This window comes from Oryctolagus cuniculus, chromosome 2, assembly GCF_964237555.1.
Source record: "Oryctolagus cuniculus chromosome 2, mOryCun1.1, whole genome shotgun sequence".
Lineage (NCBI taxonomy): Eukaryota > Metazoa > Chordata > Mammalia > Lagomorpha > Leporidae > Oryctolagus > Oryctolagus cuniculus.
The window spans coordinates 93,021,471-93,043,884 of NC_091433.1; the positions used below are offsets into that span (position 1 = coordinate 93,021,471).

Below are 22,414 nucleotides of genomic sequence, written 5' to 3' on the forward strand. Positions count from 1 at the left end.
CCTTAAATCCATTTTTCCACAAAATTTTTGAAGTACCTTCACATCTGTAACACTGCATTTTTTAAAAATAAAAATGTGTGGTCAAATGATTTTCACTCTATGAATCTAACCCAGAGAATTATTTTAAAATTCTGACCAAGATTAGATTTAACAATGTGTATGATTATTTCATGGTAACAGAAATGTGGAAAATGTATATGTCGATGAGCTAGCATTTAAATTATGGAACCTCCACCTAATGAAATATTTATATAGCTGATAAAAAGGTTAAAAGGGTATCTTACAGCAGAGGGGAAATCTTTTTAATTTCAAGGGAATAAAACTATAAAATTGGATACAAAACAAAATCCCAATTAGATTTTAAAAATAGATTATGTATCTGTTCTGTGTATGTTCTTTTAATTCATTTAACAGCTACTTACTGAACAACCAGTATGCACCAGGCAATGTAGTGGACACTAGGGATACAACTGAGAGCAGCCCTGATGTGGTCTCTCGTCTCAGAGTGTCAGTCTCACAGGAGACATGGTTAAACAAGTGATTTAAATCAGTATGAAAAGTGCCATGGTGAGAAAAATATGGGGGAATTTAAAAGGAGTGTCCAACTTGGCGTGGGCCATTAGGTACAGTTTCACAAAGGAAGAGGGGCTGAGCACTGGAGGATGAGTTGACGGAAGGAAGGTGTAAAAGCTGTTTTGGAGGCCAGAGGCAAGAGAAGGCAAGAGACCTGCAAGATGTTGGGGGCATTGAAAGGAAAGTGCCTGTGGCAAACATTGTGATGTAGAAGGGGCTCAGAGGTGAAATTGGAAATGTAAGATGATCAGAACATTGGGCAGTTTTCTTAAGAATTGTAGTTTTGGAAACCAATGAGTAGATTCTTTTAATTTTTTATTATTATTTTTTAAATTTTTTGACAGGCAGAGTTAGACAGTGAGAGAGAAGGAGAGAGAGAAGGAGAGAGAGAAAGGTCTTCCTTTTTCCGTTGGTTCATCCCCCAAGTGGCTACTATGGCTGGCGCATCGTGGCCGGTGCGCTGCGCTGATCTGAAGCCAGGAGCCAGGTGCTTCCTCCTGGTCTCCCATGCAGGTGCAGGGCCCAAGCACCTGGGCCATCCTCCACTGCCTTCCCGGGCCACAGCAGAGAGCTGGACTGGAAGAGGAGCAACTGGGACAGAATCCGGCGCCCCAACCAGGACTAGAACCCGGTGTGCCAGCACCACAGGCAGAGGATTAGCCTAGTGAGCCGTGGCACCGGCCCCAGTGAGTAGATTCTAAGGAGAAAATACATTGAGGTCCATGTTTGAGAAAATCTGCAATGGAAAGTGTGGATTAGAACATGTACTAGTTAGGTTTGCATCATTGCAGTGAAATACCTGAGGCAGCTGATGTATAAAGAGAGCAGGATTGTTTCCTGCACAGTTTTGGATGTGAGGCCTCGGTAAGGGTGCAGAATGGTAGCACATCATGGCTAGTGGAGCTTACAGTGCCAAACAGGATGTCAGAGGGAGAGTGGCTTCCACAATCCCTTCCAAGAGATGCATGCTGTGAGTGATCCAAGGACCTCCCAAAGGTTCCACTGCCTCCAGCAGCACTACCTGGGGACCAAGCCTTCACATAGGGGCCTTTGGGAGACACTCAACATCCAAACCATAGCACAGGAAAACAAGGCTAGAGGAAAGGAGGCCAACTGAGAGACTTTAGTATTATCCAGTGATGGAAGCCTGAACTAGGTTATGATAGTTGAGGTGGAAGTAGACAGGTTTGAAAATTGATTATATGTAGTGACTCACTGGACCTGGGAGGAGGGCAAGGGGTCATCAGGATCGATTTGTGGGATTGAGAAAGGCCTTTTGTAAAATAACCCTTTTGGGGGCTGATGTTATGGCATAGTGGGTAATGTTGCTGCCTGCTACTCCAGCATCCCATATGGATGCCAGTTGGAGTCCCAGCTGCCCCACTACAGATCCAGCTCCATGCTAATGTGCGTAGGAAAGCAGCAGAAAATGGCCTAAGTCTTTTAGGCCCTGCACCCACATAGGAGACCCCAAAGAAGCTCCTGGCTTCAGTATGGCTCAGCCCTAGCCATTGGAGCCATTTGGAGAATGAAACAGTGGGTAGAAGATTGTCTCTCTCTGTCTCGCTCTTTCTTTCTGTAACTCTGCCTTTCAAATGAATAAAAATTAATCTTTTAAAAAAAGGTCTTTTTTTCCTTAAGGCACATTATGTTTTTATTCTGGTACTACTGACTCTGATTTTTTCAATTACAACGAATGTTTTATTCTACTTGTGAATAAATGTATGTACATATTTTATTTTTATTTTTAATTTTTTTAAAAGATTTATTTATATATTTTAGAGGCAGAGTTAGAGACACAGAGAGAGACAGAGAGAAAGGTCTTCCACTTGCTAGGTCACTCTCTAAATGACCACAACAGCTGGAGCTGGGCCTATCTGAAGCCAGGAGCCAGGAGCTTCTTCCAGGTCTCCCATGTGGGTGCAGGGGCCTAAGGACTTAGGTAATCTTCCACTGCTCTCCCAGATGATAGCAGAGAGCTGGACTGGAAGAGGAGCAGCTGGACACAAACTAGTGTCCGTATAGGATGCCAGTGCTGCAACACTTTATCTGCTATGCCACAGTGCTGGCCCAGTTTTAATTAGTTTTTAGCAGATTCAATGTGCTTTGTAGATAGAAAGAACATAATGATATTCCCTTCTTCCTTTACCCCTCCCCTTCTCCCTCGCACCCGCCTTCCTTCTCCCTTTTTCTTTTTAGTTTTTGAGGTAACCTTTTAAATTTACATTACAGTAAAAAGGCTTACTACACCTTCACCACATAAGGAGTTTAACAAGTAAATGCTGATCCACACAGACATTTGTTTTTTCTTTTGTTTGTTTTCTAAATTTTAGTTTCCATATAGAGTCAGATGACTTTGTTATTGTTGTTGTTAACGCAGTGAAGTACATATGACATAAGATTTGCCATTGGTGATGTTTATTACATTCGCAGTGTTGTATGAATGTCACCCCGACGTAGTTTAGAACTTGTTCTGCACCCAAAAGAACCCCAGTACCTACGAGGCAATTACTGTACATTTCCTCTTCCCTCCTGCACCTGGCAACTTGTAGTTTTCTGTGTCTATGGTTGTACCTATGCTGGATATTTCCTTTAATGAGTTATACAATATGTAGAGTTTATGTTTGGTTTCTTTGATTTAGTGTATTTTTAAGGTTTATGGTAGTATGTATCAGCATTTTGTTCCTTTTTATTGCTGGACAACATTCCATAGCATAAGTGTACCACATTTTGTTTATCCTTTCATTAGTTGGTGGCCATTTCCATTATTTATACCTGTTGGCTATTGTGAACAACATTGCTGTGAACATGGGCACACTAATTTTTTTGCTGGGACACCTATATGGATGGTTGATTTAGATGGTGGTTCAATTTAAGATCTATTTTGACTTTATGATGGTGCCTAAGTGATACGCGTTCACTAGAAACTGCACGTCAGATTTTGCATTTTGATCTTTTCCCAGGCTAGCAATAAGTGGTATGCTACTGTCTCATGATGTGGGTCCCAGCAGTCCCCTATCAGCCCCGTGATCATGGAGTGTGCAGTGTTGCTGAGCTAGGATGTTCTGCAAGCCAAGCAGACTAAATGCATTTTGGCTTATGATATTTCCAATTTATGATGGGCTTAGCGGGATGTAACCCTATCATAAGTCAAGGAGCATCTGTATCTAGAAATAGATTGCTGGGTCATGCGGTCATTCTGTGTTGAACCTTTTAAATCACCACCAGTTTGTTTCTACAGTAACTGTACCATTTTACATTCCCACCTGCAGTGAGCAGTTCTTTTGTTTTTGCATATCTTGTTATTGTCCATATTTTTTATTATAGGCATCATTAGTGAGTCTGAAATGTTATTGTGGTTTTGAATTGGTATTCATTAACAACTTACGATGTTTAGCATCTTTTCATGTGTTTACTTGCTATTTTTATGAAGTTGATTTTTTTTTAAATAGCCACATTTTTAACAGCTTGTCTTTCTAGTGATAAGAATAAATTATACTTGATTCGTAGGACTAGGCTTAGAATGAAAATGAGCACCAGAATCTGAACTTTAATTTTATTTTTTTATTCTGTTTCTTTTTCAAAGTTAACCCTATGACTAACATTTTTATAGGGACTTGAGAGGCACCTAATTAATTTTTTTTTATTTGCAAGGTACAGAGAGAGTACCCATCTTGTTCACTTCCGCCAGAATATTTATAGTGGCCTGGACTGGGCTGCATAGAAGCCAGGAGCCAAGAATCCAGTCCAAATTTCCCACAAGGGTGGCAGGAGCCCGATAACTTACACCATCACCACTGTTTCCTAGGGTCTGAATTGAAAGAGAGCTGCAGGCAAGAGCAGGAGCTGGGAATTGAACCAGAAATTCCAATTTGGGACACAAGGCATCTTAATCACTGGGCTAAACACTTGCCCTAGACCTCTGATTTTAAATGATGGCATTATCTTGGCATGGTGAAAGAAAGGGCAGACTCAGAATCATTAGGCTGGGTGTTCACTTTATTGTGTGAGTAATCATGTAGAATGTCTTCTTTGCCTTGTAGTTCTAATCATCTGACTCTTAATTTCAGCTGATGAGTAAAGAATCTCCTGTGTCTGCTGGGAATGATGCCTACGTAGACCTTGATCGCCAGGTATAAAGCTTGCATTATTTCTGTTCATGCAGAGATGAAAAGTATAAACTTCAGCCATTAATGAGAAGGGTATTTCAGTTAAAAGTATTTATGGAATGCATTGGTATAACATTTTACATTCTATGTAAAAAGTAGGAACTTAAGGTACTTGCTAATGGATAGTTTATACATTTATAATTGAATTTATAAATTGTATTGGAAGTACTCTTGCATAACTCTCTTAAAATAACGTCTTTAATTTTTAATTCCTGTTTTCTACTCATTCTTTTCTGTTAGTAATATCTGTATGCTAATTTAACACAATAGTTGCATTCCTGGAAAAGGGCATGCATTTATTCTTCCAGTTTATTTATTTCAAGGATTTTACCATATTCTCCAACTGAAGATATCTCCCCCTGCCTTACCTTTCATATTTGTGAAGTGGTGAACACTCTAAGGAAGTGTGTGTGTGTGTGTGTGTGTGTGTATATGTATGTGTGTATATATATATACACACATACATACACACACACACTTCAGGAATTCTGCAGTATTTTTTATACTTTTAATAGAAAAGCTATTTTGTAATTTTAAACATTGCCTCTTAATAAAAATCTCTGACTGTACCTCTCAAGTAAATAAAAAATAAAGAATTGTATTTACAACCCACATTCAGTCCGTTAAAACTAATTAAAATTAAAAAAAATTAAACACCACCTTTGGTTACATGAAATGCAGAGCTTTTAATCATTTTTTTCATGTATTGCTAACTTAGAGTTTATGTGATAAGTCACAACCAGGGAATGCTTGGTTTATATTGAGAATCAGAATGACAAAAATATTTTCTTAAAAATGGTGTTGTATGGATAACCATAAAGATTTGCTATGACTATAAATCTTGTGTTGAAATGTACTAGCTGTTTATTTTTGCAGTTTGAAATCCCTGTTACTCTAGTACATCATACTTTACCAAGGTAAAGTTTCTCACCTATTGAATAATCAATATTGCCAAGAACCAAGTAATCCAGATAAAAGATACGTAAGAAAACCTGGCAAAGGGACAAGTCAAATTAAAAAGACAGAGAAAGCGAGACGTAGGACTCAAGGAAATTCAAAACTGGGTTCTTTGGACCCTTTCAGAGGAGTTCTTGACTTTCCTTGCACCATCTCCCACCAACCAAAAAAGGGGGAGATGTTTTAGTTGTATTTTGTACATATGTAGCTATTAATTGTTGCCACTTCCTATTGAAATACTTATCTCTTTATTTTTAACTAGTTGAAGAAAACTACAGAGGAACTGAATGAGGCTTTGTCAGCAAAGGAAGAAATTGCTCAGAGGTGCCATGAACTGGATATGCAGGTAAGAGATCTGTTGTGTCTGAAACGTGCCGCCACACGTGCTGTGTGTGCCCTGCAGTGCAGCTTGACGGTGAGGCAGCCCCGGAGAAGGGAAGCAAGCTTCTGGGGAAAGGCAGCGAGCTGTACAGAGCGTTCATTTCCTCTCTGTAACCCATTAAGTTCATGGTAAATGAATTAAAGTGGCATAAACCCACAGAAAAGGAGAGGAGAGGAGGGATGGCACCACAGATGAGTCTTTGTAGTATTCTAGTAAATCGGCTCTCAGGAGAGTGGGGATGGTTTTTAAGGCCTGGATTTGTAGTGTTTGCCAGTTTCTTTATTAATAGCCTCACAATGGCTGATTTTGAGTTACCGGTTTAAGAGCCAACCTCAAGGCTCTTGAATATTTAACAGTCAGCTTGTCTGTAGCCAGCTCCAGCATACTGCCAGTCTTCACGAACCTCTAAAACCCAAAAGACAGTTGCAGAAGTGTTGACTAGCTGAAAGGAGCCGTGAGTGCAGTGACCAGGAACACTCAGAGAGGGGTGAAGGGAGCTGTTCTCGTCAGAGATGTTGTATACATGAGTCAGGCCCTCAGCTGTGTCATCTACAGACAGGCACAGCTACAGACAGGTTCCAGATCAGTAAAGAAATTCCACAAGTGGAAGTGTAGAGAGAATAGAGTGGTATTGGCATTGCAGGGTAAGGAAGGTCCCTTCGATTTGGCCTTTCTGCATCCCTGCTTTATGTAGTGGCCAACGTCTTGTGGATCAGCCTTGAATTGAAGGGTTTCCAGTTACTCTTGCTACTGAGTAAGTCTTTTATTTATTTATTTATTTTTATTTGAAAGGCTGAGAGACAAAGATCTGCTGGTTCACTTCCCAAATGCCCACAACAGCTGGGGCTAGGACAGGCCAAAGCCAGGGGTCAGGCACTCCATTCAGGTTTCCTACATGAGTGGCTGGCATCTGAGCATTTTGAGCCATCATCTTCTGCCTCTCAGGGTGCACAGTGGCAGGAAGCAGGATCCAAAACCAAGCCGGGACTCGAACCTAGGCTTCTGAGATGGTATACAGGTGTCCTGAGCAGCATCCCGATTGCTGTGCCAAGTGTCTGTTCCCTGACTTAGTTCTTAAATGTCAGGAAAACCTGCTTTATGAAGAGAAAAGGATCAAATAAACAGAAAAGTAGGCTTGAGGAAGTAGAGAAATTTGAGGGAGTAGGAGAGATTTTTGTTTTAAATCTATTTAAAACCCTCAAAAAAGATAGTACAACTGTAAAATAAGGACCAAATGCTATTTTAAGAATGAAAAGTTAGAGATCAAGAAACACTTAAGTAAGTTAAAAACAGAATTGTGAAAATAAAAAAGCAATAAAATGAAGTCAGAGAAGTCTCTCACAAATAGATAAAACTAAGAAATAAGATTGTTTGTCTAGAATTTACTTCCAAATACAGGGAGTGGAGGAAGTGGTTGTAGGTACACACAAGACATAATTGGTCATGCACTGATGTTCTTGAAAGCTGGAATATATGTGTATGTGTATACACACGCACACAGTTCAGTTTATGCTATGAGAAGCATTTTCCATGGAAAAGCAGAGAATTTGGTCATCACACAGGATGCATATGAAAGGAAGTGTCATCATAAAATGCTTCTTGGGTCATATAGGAAATAATATTTACATAGTCATAATGTAAGAGCTATGAATTACTTTTCAGATTTTAGAATTTATGTATGCACAAATCCTAAGTTACAATAATACATTCATTATTTTTACAAGCAAGATATAAATACTATTTTTTTTTAAAGATTCATTTATTTATTTTTGAAAGTCAAACTTATAGAAAGGGAGAGGCAAATCTTTTTTTCCCTCAAAGAAACCTTTCATTTAATGAGTACAAATTTCCTAAGTATAGCTTTAAGAATATAGTGATTCTTCCCACCATACCTGTCCTCCCACTCCACCTCCTCCTCCCTCTACCATTCTCAGTCCCATTCTCCATTAAGATTTATTTTCAGTTAACTTCATACACAGAAGACCAACTCTATGCTAAGTAAAGATTTCAACAATTTGCACACACACACACACACACACACAGAACTAGTTTTACAGTTAATTCTCATAATACAACTCATTGCGGACAGAGGTCTTGCATGGGGAGTAAGTGCACAGTGACTCCTGTTATTAATTTAACAATTAACACTCTTATGTACGATGTCAGTGGTCACCCGAGGCTCTTGAAATGAGCTGTGAAGGCTAGGGAAGCCTTTTAAATTCACAATCTCTGTCAGTATTTAGACAAGGCCATAAGCAAAGTGGAAGTTATCTCTTCTCTTCAGAGAAGTACATCCTTCTTTGATGGCCCCTTCTTTCCACTGGAGTCTCTTTCACAGAGATCCTTCACGTAGGACTTTTTGTTTTTTTTGTTTTTTGTTTTTTTTGCCACAATGGATGGACAGATCTTTCATCTGCTGTTTGATTCACCAAATGGCCACAATAGCCAGTGGTAGGCCAAGCCAAAGCCAGGAGCCCAAAGCTTCTTCCAGGTCTCCACATGGGTGCAGGGGCCCAAGTACCTGTGCCATCCTCTGCTGCTGTTCCTGGGCCATCAGCAGGGAGCTGGATTGGAAGTGGAGCAGCTGGGACTTGAAGCATTATGGGATGCTGGAATGGCAGGCGGTGGCTTTACCCACTGTGCCACAACACTGTCCCCAATATTATTTTTGATAATAAAAAATTAAAGCACAGCACATGGTGGGGCCAGTGTTGGGGTGCAGCGGGTTAAGCTGCTGCCTGCAACGCTGGTATCCCACATGAGCTCCAGCTGAAGTCCTGGCTGCGCTACTTCTTTGCAACTCCCCGCTAACTCTGTCTTTCAAATAAAATAAATAAATCTTAAAAATAAAATAAAGTTAAGCATATGGGGTTGGGAAATTACATTTCTGTTTTTGAAAAGTTTCATGAAGTACAGCTGCGCCCATCCCTTTGCTGTACATTATCTGGCTTCCATGCTAGTTACAGATTAGCGTACTTGCCACAGAGACCTCTCACAGTCTTAAAATATGTACTGTATGGTCTTTTATGCCAAAAAAGCTTGCTATCTGCCCAGTATACCATTGAAGTTAGAAATCGGTAATAGAAATGAGTCTTTAACATTTAAAACCTTTACAATTTATATTTAATTAGTTTGAGAAAGCTTCCATCTGCTGGTTCTCTCCAAATGCCCACAGTGGGTAGGGCTGGGCCAAGCCAAAGCTGGAAGCTAGGAACTCAAGCAAATTCTTCCATGTGGGTGGCAAGGGCCCAACTACTTGGGCCATTCCGGGGTCTGAATTGGCAAAAAGCTAGAATGGGGAGCTGGACTGAACCCAGCTACTCTGATGTGAGAATCAAGCACCTAGACTGACAGTTTAACTACTAGGCCAGACACCACCCTCTCTCCCTTTAATATTTTTGACAGATGAAAAAAGCAGAAATGAATTAGACTAGAGGCATGGAATCAAAAAAAAAAAAAAAAAAAACTCATGCAGTTTTGGAAATTGACAAATTATACAGCTGGCATTTCAGATTCATTAAGTTGTTTAGTAACATTTACTAAGCAGCCGCTAAGTACCATGTACTGTTTTAATTGCTGTAGGTACAATACAGATTAAGGTAGGGCAAGAGTACAGACAGACAGAAACAGATAAAACATCCCTGTTTCCAAGGTATTTGCATTCTAGTAGTGAAGACAGGCAGTAAGGAAGATAAAAATATAGGTTTAAGGATTTATTTATTTATTTATTTATTTATGTATTTATTTGAAAGGCAGAGTTGCAGAGAGGTCTTCCATCCAGTGGTTCGCTCCCCAAATAGCTACAACAGCCAGAGCAGGGCTGATCTGAAGCCAGGAGCCAGGAGCCAGGAGCTTCTTCCGGGTCTCCCATCCAGGTGCAGGGGCCCAAGGACTTGGGCCATCTTCTGCTGCTTTCCTAGGCCATGACAGAGAGCACGATTGGAAGAGGAACAGCCAGAACTTGAACCAGCACCCATATGGAATGCCGGCACTGCAGGCGGCAGTTTTACCCGCTACCTCATGGCGTCGGCCCTGGAAGAATTAATTTTAAATTAAAATTTACATGAGGTGACATGTTAGTAATCCCAAGGAGATTAGCGGCGTAAACCCCCCTGAATCCAGGGGAAGAGCAGTATAAGTTCCATTGCAGTTCCATTGCAGTGCCATGGTAAGTGCAAAGGCCCTGAGGTGGGAATATAACCTAGCATATTCAAGAGGCAGCTGGAGGAGGATGGCAGGAGAACTGAGTTGGGGGCAGACAGAGCCAAGGAAGAGGAACTCAGACGAGGCATTATCAGCCTGGTGAGAGCATCCTTGAGTGACATGGGACGCCATTGGAGGGGTTTGAGCAGGTTAGTCTGGTGGTCTGTTCGGAAAGGAGGCAAGGCCCAAATCAATTTAGAGGCCATGGCAGTAATCCAGACAAATCAAGTTGGCTTTGACCAGGATGTAGAGATGCTGAGAAGTGAAAATATGTTTGAAGGTCAAACCAGTGATGTTTTGTGACAGTCTGATCTGGGAGTGAGGGCAAGATGCTGGGGATGCCAGCTGAGCAGCTGGAAGGCTGGAGTTTCCAGTTCCTGAGATTGAAAGGGCCAAGGGGGTGCTGGTTAAGAGCTCTGTCTGGGCAGAGATACTCTGGGTAAGCCTCAGAGGCATAGCAGAATAGATAAAAGAGACTATCTGCACAGCAAAAGAAGAATGGACAGGGGCGTAGCAGGTAAAGCCACCTCCTGCAGTGCCGGCATCCCATATGGGTTCCGGTTCGAGACCTGGCTGCTCTACTTCTGATCCAGCTCTCTGCTATGGCCTGGAAAAACAGTAGAAGATGGCCCAAGTCCTTGGGCCCCTGCACCCATGTGGGAGACCCAGAAGTAGCTCCTGGCTCCTGGCTTCAGATCGGCACAGCTCCAACCCTTGCGGCCAACTGGGGAGTGAACCAGCAGATGGAAGACCTCTCTCTCTGTCTCTCTCTCTCCCTCTCCCTCTCCCTCTCCCAACTCTTCCTCTGTGTAACTCAGACTTTCAAATAAATAAATACATCTTAAAAAAAAAAAAAAAGAACAATGGACAGAGATAACTACAAAATGGGAAAAATATTTGTAAACTACCATTCATGCAATAGGGAATTTTTTTTTTTTTGACAGGCAGAGTGGACAGAGAGAGAGACAGAGAGAAAGGTCTTCCTTTGCCGTTGGTTCACCCCGCAATGGCCACCTCGGCCGGTGCGCTGCGGCTGGCGCACCGCACCGATCCGAAGCCAGGAGCTTCTCCTGGTCTCCCTTGCGGGTTCAGGGCATAAGGACTTGGACCATCCTCCACTGCACTCCCGGGCCACAGAGAGCTGGACTGTAAGAGGAGCAACTGGGGCAGAATCCGGCGCCCCGACCGGGACTAGAACCTGGTGTGCCCGGGGCCGCAGGTGGAGGATTAGCCTAGTGAGCCACGGCACTGGCCGCAATAGGGAATTAATATCCAGAACAGTCAAGGATCTCAGCAGCAAAATAATAATATAGGCAGTCTGATTTTAAAATGCTAATTAGAGTAGACATTTCTCAAAAGAAAGCATATAAATAGCCAGTAGGTATATTAAAAAGTGTTTATCACTGATCTTCAAAGAAATGCAAATGAAAACTGTAGTTAAAAAGGCTTTGTCAAACAGAAAGAAAATATCCAGTGCAGGCAATGTGGAGAGAAGGGAGCAAACTCTCCTCGTGTGTTGGTGGGAATGTAAATTAGCTCAGGCATTATGGAGAATGGAGGGAGGTTCATCAGAAAGCTACAAATGGAATTGCCATATGATGTAGCAGTCTCAATGCTGGGCTTACATCTGCAGGAACTGCAATCAATGTGTTCAGGAGGTGTTTGCACTCATGTGTTCATTGCAGCACTTTTCACAATAGCCAAAACATGGAATCAGCCTCTGTGTCTATCAGCTGATGAGTACATAAAGAAAATATGGTACTTAGGCACACTGAAGTGTAAAACTCTGTCATGTACAGCATCATGGATGGAATTGGAGGACGTGAAATAAGTCAGGCATAGAAAGGCAAGTACCATGTGTTCTCACTCAGATGTGGAAGCGATGATTGACCTCACTGAAGCAGAGGATGGGACAGCGCTTACCAGAGCTGGGAAAGGACGGGTGTTTATTAACAGGTACAAAAGTACAGTTAGGTAGGAGGACTAATTTATAGTGTTTTGTAGCACAGTAGGGTGGATATAGTTAACAGTAATTTATTGTATATTTTGAAATAACTAGAAAAGAGAAATTTGAATGTTCTCAACACAGATGACAAATGTTTAAAGTGATGAATATGCTAATTGCCTTGATTTGCTCATTATTCATCGAGTTCATGAATCAAAATATCATACTGTACTCCATCAATACATACACTTATTATGTATCAATTTTAAATATGAGATACCTATTGGACATGCATGTGGAAGTGATACTAGTTCAGGATTCTAGGCTAGAAGTGGGAATGCATGCGTTTTCAGTAAACAGAGGATATTTACAGCTGTAAACTGGAAGCCATTGCTGCACGTAGAAGAGTGTGACACTCTAGGGGGAGGGGGTAAAGAGGGGCTAGAAGAAGGTACATAGTTCTTGAGAGCGAGGTGTCCAAGGAGGAGGATTGTATCAAGTGGTCCCGATGAGCAGCTCGGTGGACTCGGTAGACCCAACTAGAGCAAGTTCAAGAGAAAACAGGGATGAGGAGAGACTGCTGTATTTAAAAGGAATTGTACAGCATATACTCTTTTTAGCAGGTGCAGGGTCTGGCTTCCTTTAGTATTTTGAGATTCATCATGAATTGGTAATAATAGTTCTTTTTTTATTGCCAAGTAGTATTCCGTTGTAGGAATGTACAGCAATTTATTTATCCGTTCACTTGCTGATAAGCACTTGAGTTGTTTCCAGGTTTTCTCTGTTACAAAGCTACTGAAAACCTTCCTGTCTCTGTCTCTGTCGGCATAGGCTTTTTTTTCTCTTGAGTAAGTACCTAGGAATGGAATGGCTGAATCAATCATATGGTATTTGCACTTGATTGATTTGAAGTTTTTTAAGACACTGCTAAACTGTTTTTCAAAGTATTTGAAATATTTTACATTCTATTGCAAGTATATGAGATTTCCTTTTGTTCTCATCTATGCCAATACTTGCTACCCCAGGTTTGTTTTTATTTTAACTTTATCAATTGTAGTGGGAGTTCAGTGATATAATGTGGTTTTAATTTGCATTTGTTGGTGAATAATGACATTTATCTTTTTGTGTGGTTGTTTGCCATCTGTGTATCTTTTCTGGGAAGTGTCTGTTCAAATATGAAATAAAGAATGAATTCTTACATATTGTTCTGCATGTGCAGTATTCCAAAATAATATTTTAGGTGGAGATTGATTACACTTCTTTAACAGTAGGCTTTCCTTTGTGATGGTAATACACAAGTGACTAAGCAGCAGCAGAAGCTATTGTAACTGGAGGAAATGACCACTGTCTCCCCATGTGCAACAGGTTGCAGCTCTGCAAGAGGAGAAGAGTAGTTTGTTGGCAGAAAATCAGATACTAATGGAAAGACTCAATCAATCTGATTCTATAGAAGACCCTAATAGTCCAGCAGGAAGAAGGCATTTGCAGCTCCAGACACAATTAGAACAGCTACAGGAAGAAACATTCAGGTAAAAGACCACTCATTAAAATATTACTTGTAAAAATTTGATGACTGTCATTTAAAGTTAAGAGAATGGTATTAGTGCTTCTGGACCTCTGCAGACCCACATGGCTGTGTAATAAGCAGCTTCCCCAAATCTTCCCAAACACCAGTGCTGTGTTCCACATACCTGCCCCTACCCCAGCCACCATGGAGCTTATAGCAAGCCAAAGCAGACTGACTACAAGAGGAAGAGCAGCAGCAAAGGGGCTTACCGGTGAGTTGGAGGGGTTACCAGAAGGCTAAAATTCACCGGATGTCTCAAGTTATTTATTAAAATGATCCAAGTACTTGGCCAGAGTAGACCAGAAGCTGCAGGACAGGGATCTCAGAGCCAGTGCATCTTCTTCAAGGGCCAGACGCCACAGAAAGATCAGGCAGGACGTTTAGTGAAGTTGTTGCCCATTCAGGCACACAGTTTAAAGAGACATAATACAAAGAACAGGTATAGGGTTTATAGAAATAGTCCCAGATGGAATTAAAGGGACAAGCTGATTTAAAAGGACAGGCAGGATTTAAAGGAGCAGTCTTCTACGCGTAACTTCTGGAGGAATAAGAGACCTAAAAGAAAGAAGTATCCTTTGGCACTTGGGTGGTGGAAGGGAAAATAAAAGAGGGGGAAATTTGATGTCTGTCTGCAGAACAAAACAGAGCTAGGACGCTGAAGGACTTCACAGTGTCGGGAACATATTTTGTTATAACTTAATAAAAAGTGCAGTATGACCTTTTTATTACCTAGCCATAGATTCCCAGTGTCAAAACAGAAAAACTAAACATCATTTAGGTGTTTACTGAGTAACCTAGTTTGGTACCCTGTCTCCTATCCTTCATTATTTTTCAGTGGAATGTGTCCAGGTTTTTTTCCTGTTCGCCTTTCTGATTCTTTTTAAAGTTTTGTTGGAACACAGCTACCTTTTTTTTTTTTTTTTTTTTTTTAATTTATGTATTTGAAAGGCACAGAGACTGAGGGGTCTTCAATCTACTGGTTCGCTCTCTCCAAATGCCTGCAGCAGCCAGGGCTGGAGCAAGCCAAAGCCAGGAATCCAGAACTCCATCCGGGTCCCTGCCGTGCATGGCAGGGCTACCTGTTGCTTCCCAGAGACTCTGGTCTGGACTGTGGGCATCCCAAGCAACATCTTAACCTCTGTGCCAAATGCCCACCCACCCCAATAAAAAGCTTTTCTTAGTCTTGTCACAAACCTTAGCAATAGTCCATCCCTATGGTCTGCATCAGTGTTTTGATCTGAAAACCCCTGAAGGTCATCAGAGGCTGTCTCTCCTACCTACACAGCTGTGCAAGGCAAGGCTTTGTTTATAAGCTGTATGCAGACTTCAGTCAAAACATGTCACAGCAGGTGAATGCAGAAACAGGTCTAAGAAGCCAGCTATCTTCTGTTAAAGCAATTACTAGAATCACAAAATGTAAAACAGTGCTACTCTTCTCTGTCCGAAAACAAGCTGTTTTTCACAAACAGTATGGTTTTTCTTGTTTTGTTTGTTTTCATTTGAGAGGCCAAGAAATAAATGAGGCCAGGAGGCAGAAAGCTCCTATCTGCTGGTTCATTCCCCCAAATGCCGGCAGTGGCTGGGCTAAGCTGGAGCAGGGTATGGAATCCAGGTACTCCAGTGCAGGATGCAGGAGCTCCCACAAGGTTCCTTAACCAGTGGGCTAAATGCCTGCCCCAGCCAAATGTTTTCATCTTAATATATGGGTTTATTACTGTTATTTTCAACTAAGGAGATAAATTTGAAATTTATCATTTTAATTTCTAACATGATAAATACTGATAGATAGTATTTAAATTAGGGTTTTGGGAAATTGGTATTTAGAATTGTCTTATGTTTTTATTATGAAGGAGGTAGTGTTTAATGGTTCTATTGTTCAAGAATTCATATTTGTAATACTTTATCTTGAAATATTTTAACTCAGAGATTTTATTCATTCTCCATATTTATATATCATATTTTTGATTCTTTAAATCCCATCTAATGCTTCTGGCTTATTTTTATCATGATAGGGTGCTTTTGATTTTATTATTTTTTTTAGGACTGGTGGCTTTTGAGATTTAAATCCCATAGATTATCTGTGTTACAAAGAGAAAATATACCCCTTTAGAAAGTGGAGCTGTGTGGCAGTAACCATCTTAAGCAGTCATCAGGTTTAGCAGTACTACTGTGGGACACCCGGACAATTATATACACATGACACATTACTGGAAGTCTTAGCATCACCCATGTAGTATTTGTGCCAAATATGTAACCTCAGTTCAATCATGAAGAAACAATAAGAAACAAATCAAAGTCATAAAAAAACAAAACAAAACAAAACAAAAAAAAACCAGAAGACAAAAAGATACTACAACTAAAGGAAATGGTGAACTTTCTTTGGATCCTAGGTCAGGGTGGACAGAGAAAGGTTTATTTTAAAAGACATTCTTGCTACAATTGGGGAAGTGTAAATATGAACTCCACATTCTTGCTACAATTGGGGAAGTGTAAATATGAACTCCACATTAAATAGTATTGATATTAATTGTCTTAGATGTGATAATGTACTGAGACATGTAAAAGAATGTCCTTTTTACAGAGGTATTTGGGGGTGAAAGGTAATTTTTGCAGCTTACTTTCAAGTGATTCCCTAAAAGTACGTGTATGAATTTTATTGGTGTGCATTTGTTGAGAAAGTGAGATAAGCCAAATGGAGCAAAATACTAACAATGAGTGAATCTAGCAAGGGGTATACAAGTATTCACTTAATTCAAATTGTGGATATTTGAAGTATTTAAAATTCGACATTCAAGAAAGCAGTGACACTTTGAACTTATGTTTGTCTCCACTTGTCCTATTCTTACAACAATGGCTACAAAAATTATTAAAAAGAAAGAAAAGTGCTGATATCCGATTTAACAGTCCTAAATAAAACACTGGCAAATTCAACCCAATACTGTATTAAGATAAGCTTTATCCCAGGACCATCTACTTGTCGAACATTATCCAATCTATTGTAACTGTTTTGATTTATTGATTAAAGGAGAAGGAAAATAAAAATTTATCTTGAAATGTGAAATTCACATTTAAGTTAAAAAAATAAGGTGAAGATGAGTACTCATCTATTATTTAACTTTTTTCTAGACATTCTAAAAATCTTGGCTTTGCCACTTGTTAGCCATATAACCTTGAGCATGTTGCCCATTTCCTGAACTCTGAGAAGGTCCAATAGTGTTAATCTGCCTCCTAAAATTTTTGTCAGAATTGAGTTAATATTTGTGCATTGAAAGCACTGAAACTGTTGCCTGACTGGTGCTATTTAAGTTTTGGCTGCCATTATTGCTTTTCTAGAAAATGAAATAAAAAGAAATGAGACAAAAAATGTTGGAAAGATAAAAACTAAAAGGTTATTATTTGCAGGTAATATTTTCATCTGTCTAGAAAATATAAGGGAATTAAGTGAAAAGTTCTTAGACACAGTAAACATTTACATGTTATTTGCTGCAATTGCTAGTATCATTGGCATATACTTGCATTGTTAAATATGTGAAATACTGAAAAAATTTTAAAGTAATGTGACTTATATGAAGAAAATTTTGAAGTTATACATCAAAAATATTGTATGGAGAAAATAATTGTAGTTTTGCATGTTTTTAAAGGAGCATTTCAATTATATTGTTTTCCCTTAACCAGTTCAAAGTCTGTTTATCTAGTAGTATTAATGAGCAAGACTTCCCGAGACATTTTGAGAATAATGAAGGAGCTCTTGCCATGTCAAGTGTGCAAATATATTTTAAGCCTATCTTAATTTGAATAGCTTAGAACTGATACAGTGAAATACAGACAAACAGTAATACAAATGCATCTCAATGTATTTGAATGTGTGATATGATGAAGGAAGTATTTTCTAATCAACAGGGAAAGAATAGAAAATTTGTTAGATGGGTTCTGGTAGGTATTTCAGCAAGGGAAATCCTTGCATTTCCTCATACATGAAAATTAATATGCGGAAATTAGAATTTTTTTTGACAAGCAGAGTTGAGAGAGACAGAGAGAAAGGTTTTCCTTCTGTTGGTTCATCACCCAAATGGCCACTATGGCCAGCAGCCAGTGTTGTGCCGATCCGAAGCCAGGAGCCAGGTGCTTCCTCCTGGTCTTCCATGCGGGTGCAGGGCCCAAGCACTTGGGCCATCCTCCACTGCCTCCCCAGGCCACAGCAGAGAGCTGGGGGAAGAGGAGCAACTGGGACAGAATCCGGCGCCCCAACTGGGACTAGAACCCGGGGTGCCAGTGCTGCAGGCGGAAGATTAGCCAAGTGAGCCGTGGTACTGGCCGAAATTAGAATTTTTAATATTAAAATGAAACCATTAGTAGTACTAACAGAAAATGTACAATTAAAAGAAAAAAATCATTAAGTATAACATTAAAACAGAATTAAATACAAAAAATTAAGAATTAGACATTATATAAAGAAAAGTAACTAATTGGGCAAAATATTTGTGACATGAGAGAAAAAGACTTTGTAAAATAAAGGAGGGGTCTCTGTTAAATAGATCTGGTTAATAAATAGAAATTAGTACTGTCTGTGTTGTTGGTGAAAAATATGAGCAGAAATGAGACTGGAGGATAAACTCCAAAAATGTGAACAGTAGTTATCTATCTGAATTAATGTGATTCTTATTTTCTTTCCTTTTCTGTATTTTGGCAAATTTTCAACAGTAAGTGCATTAGTTTCATAATAAATCCTTAAATTATATTGAGGAATATTTTGGAAAAACATTACTTGATGTCTAGCTGTCTAGGTGTCTGGTGGCACAGTGGGAGTTTGTTGTCACCTTTCCCACACCTGGCAACAGTGCATACCCTTGGGAAGACAGCCGGTGGCCACCCAACAGAATACATTTTTAAGAAGAGTTTATTCTCATGTTTCCTGTTGTCATTACTTTCTTTTACTGTCCCAAGCAGAATGATGAGACTGTAAATAGTTCTGTCTTGATCTGTGCTGTTTCGGTTACAGACTAGAAGCTGCTAAAGATGATTATCGGATACGCTGTGAAGAATTAGAGAAGGAAATCTCCGAACTGCGGCAGCAGAACGATGAGCTCACCACGTTGGCAGACGAAGCCCAGTCTCTGAAGGATGAGATTGATGTTCTTAGGTGAGCCTCCCTTGCTGTGGAGTCTCAGACCTACCTCTCCGGGGCCCACCCTCAGCCCTCTGACACGCCTGTGTGCAGGCCCAGGGCTTCCATGTGACCTCTGTGTGGCCTTGTTCTCGTCTCGGGTCTCTGTGAGGAATTGAGCGGCACCTGCAATAAACAGAAATTAATCCCTGAGCATACTCATCCTCACCCAGCTCTCCAGCTCCTCTTCTAACACTGTTGAATCCTGCAGCCACCTGGTCCACCCTTTTTTTTTTCCAGGTCTGCACTTGTTTTCCAGTTACTCTCTCACTAGGCACCTTACTCCCTGCCACCTCATTTTCCCACTGTTCTGCTTCTTATGTAGTCCGTGATCTTCTGTTGAGTGGTTCCAACCACCTGCATTTTCTACTTTGCCTCTTTCAATACTAAGAACAAATTACGTAGTAATACAGTTTTGTCCTACTACATATTAAAGACCTTAACACTGGGTTCTTACCACTGGCTCCCCATTCTGCTTCCCCTGTAAGTGGGTAAGTCCATCTCCCATTTTCTCATAGCTGCTCCATGTTTTCACAGCTCTCTCACCTGACGGACCACCACACCACACATCCCTCGTGCCTTAGTCTCAGGAGATGACCTTGTCTCCTGCTGCACAGAAGAAAGACGCCGTGAACTGTTGGCTCTCGGGACCTTTGTTTCCTGCACTCCCAGACAGCCCCACATAGCCACCTGTCTTTTTTCATCTTTGCTCTTCATCCTGTCCAGGGCTAATTCCTTCTTCAGTGCTCTGAGGCTCACCCCTTCTTATCTGCCTATGGACTGTGCTACACCAATTAGCATTTCTCTTTACATCTTGACTCTCCTTTACAAAAATGCTTTTAGATCTGTTTAACCTTGGAAGGGAAGGGGGAACTGTTTGTTCTCTTCTCAACCCACTAAAGTTTGCCATTGCCTGCTCCCACTATTCCACTGAAACTGCTGTTCCTGTGGTCACCAATAATATCTCACTTGCCAAATCATTTGAACACCACACAACTTACTTTACTTTTGTGCTGAATGGGACTCGGCTGGCTAGCCCCTCCTATTTGCTTTCCTTAAACATTCTCCATTACACATTGTGCTATAATTTTGGCTGTATTTCTTAAAACCTGAGCAAGCCGCGGCTCAATAGGTTAATCCTCCGCCTGTGGCACCGGCACCCCAGGTTCTAGTCCCGGTAGGGGGCCGGGTTCAGTTCCGGTTGCTCCTCTTCCAGTTCAGCTCTCTGCTGTAGCCCAAGTCCTTGGGCTCTGCACCTGCATGAGAGACCAGGAGGAAGCACCTGGCTCCTGGCTTTGGATCAGCGCGGTGTGCCGGCCGCAGCGGCCACTGGAGGGTAAACCAACGGAAAAGGAAGACCTTTCTCACTGTCCATTCTGCCTGTCCAAAAAAAAAAAAAAAAAACCCACCTGAGCAAAAAACTGAACTGTAATCACTTATGGTCTTTTAAAAAAAAAAAGATTTATTTATTTGAAATTCAGAATTATGGCTGGCGCTGTGGCTCAATAGGCTAATCCTCCGCCTTGCGGCGCCGGCACACCGGGTTCCAGTCCCGGTCGGGACGCCGGATTCTGTCCTGGTTGCCCCTCTTCCAGGCCAGCTCTCTGCTATGGCCAGGGAGTGCAGTGGAGGATGGCGCAAGTGCTTGGGCCCTGCACCCCATGGGAGACCAGGAAAAGCACCTGCCCCGGCTTTGGATCAGCGCGATGTGCCGGCCGCAGTGCGGCAGCCATTGGAGAGTGAACCAACGGCAAAGGAAGACCTTTCTCTCTGTTTCTCTCTCACTGTCCACTCTGCCTGTCAAAAAAAAAAAAAAAAAAAGAAATTCAGAATTACATAGAGAGAAGGAAAGGCCAAGAGAGAGACAGAGAGAGGTCTTCCATCTGCTAGTTCAATCCCTAATTGGCCCCAATGGCTGGGGCTGGAGCTGCACCGATCTGAAGCCAGGAGTCAGGAGCTTCTTCCAGGTCTCCCACATGGGTGCAGGGACCCAGGGACTTGTGCCCTCTTCTACTGCTTTCCCAGGCCATAGAAGAGAGCTGGATTAGAAGTAGAACAGCTGGGACTTGAACTGGTGCCCATATGGGATGCCAGCACTGCGGGCACTGGCTTTACTCGCTATGCCATAGCGCCAGCCCCCACTTACAGTCTTATAATTTCATTAGGTCGTATTGTTTTCTAGCAGTATCTCTTGTTTTAGCACTTGATGTCTAAAGCAGTTTTGTGACTATTGATGGTTTTCTGACTTTTAATTTCCCATCTCATTCTAGGCATTCTTCTGATAAAGTTTCTAAACTAGAAGGTCAAGTGGAATCTTACAAAAAGAAGCTAGAGGACCTTGGTGATTTGAGGCGGCAGGTTAAGCTCTTAGAAGAGAAGAATACCATGTATATGCAGAACACTGTCAGTCTAGAGGAAGAATTGAGGAAGGCCAATGCAGCACGGAGTCAGCTGGAGACGTATAAGAGACAGGTAAAAGAACAGAAACAATTTCTTGGTGAGAGTTTAAAGCAAGCGTGCCACTATAACAGGTAGCCTGTCAGAACTGTATTAGCTTGTTTTCACTGTTCTTTACTTTTTCTTTAATGTATAAAGAATCTTCAAAAAGGTTGTGGGAAAAATATATTGTAAAAGAACTATGCAAGGATTTCAAAAGTGTTTGAAACAAAATAAACCTAATTCCATTTCCATAAACTTTTTGAAATACCTTCGTGTTTATTCATATTTATTTTACATTTAAAGAACTTAAATGTAGTTCTTTTCTATAGGTTATTGATTGGTCTCTCTAGCAGATTCATTTATTGTGTTTTCTTTTATTATATAATATTTGGGAAGTATACATTAGTAAAAAATAATACAATAAATATTCATGCCTAAAAAGTAAAACATACGTTTCCCCTTCTCCATTACAGATTACCTCTGTGTTGTTTTATGGTTTTCATTCTCATGCATCTCTTATGTTCTTTCTATCACCAAAATTGTAGAGCATTTTGGCCAGGGCTGTGGCACAGTGAGTTAAAGCCCCAGCTTGTTCACCGGCATCCCATATGGGCGCCAGTTCAGGTGCTAGCTGCTCCACTTCCAATCCAGCTCTCTTATAATGGACCTGGGAAAGCAGTAGAGGATGTCCTAAGTCCTTGGGCCCCTGCACCTATGTGGGAAACCTGGAGGAAACTCCTGGTTCCTGGCTTTGGCCTGGCCCAGCCCTGGTCATCCAGCCATTTGGGGAGTGAACCAGCATATGGAAAACTCAATCTCTCTCTCTCTTGCTGTATCTCCAACTTTCAAATAAATAAATGAATCTTCAAAAAAAGTTGTATAACATTTTGACATGTTCTAATGCTTCATATTCATTCTTCGTATTCATTTCAGAAAGTATTCTTTCATTTCCTTTTTTCTTTTTAATATTTATTTATTTAGTTAGTTAGTTGAAAGAGCTCCAGAGAGGGCGAGG

The 22,414-nt window shown here is 40.9% G+C and overlaps 1 protein-coding gene across 3 annotated transcripts in view; it reads left to right on the top strand.

The window, feature by feature from the left end:
• Positions 1-22,414, top strand: part of HOOK3 (hook microtubule tethering protein 3) — a 127,148-nt gene that overhangs the window by 48,905 nt on the left and 55,829 nt on the right. For all 3 annotated transcript variants that reach the window (XM_002720760.5, XM_051832317.2, XM_051832316.2), the window contains exons 7-11: positions 4,644-4,706; positions 5,962-6,045; positions 13,595-13,758; positions 18,796-18,936; positions 21,231-21,432. In XM_002720760.5, the coding sequence (XP_002720806.1) occupies positions 4,644-4,706; positions 5,962-6,045; positions 13,595-13,758; positions 18,796-18,936; positions 21,231-21,432 (654 nt within the window). The remainder of the gene's footprint in view (positions 1-4,643; positions 4,707-5,961; positions 6,046-13,594; positions 13,759-18,795; positions 18,937-21,230; positions 21,433-22,414) is intronic.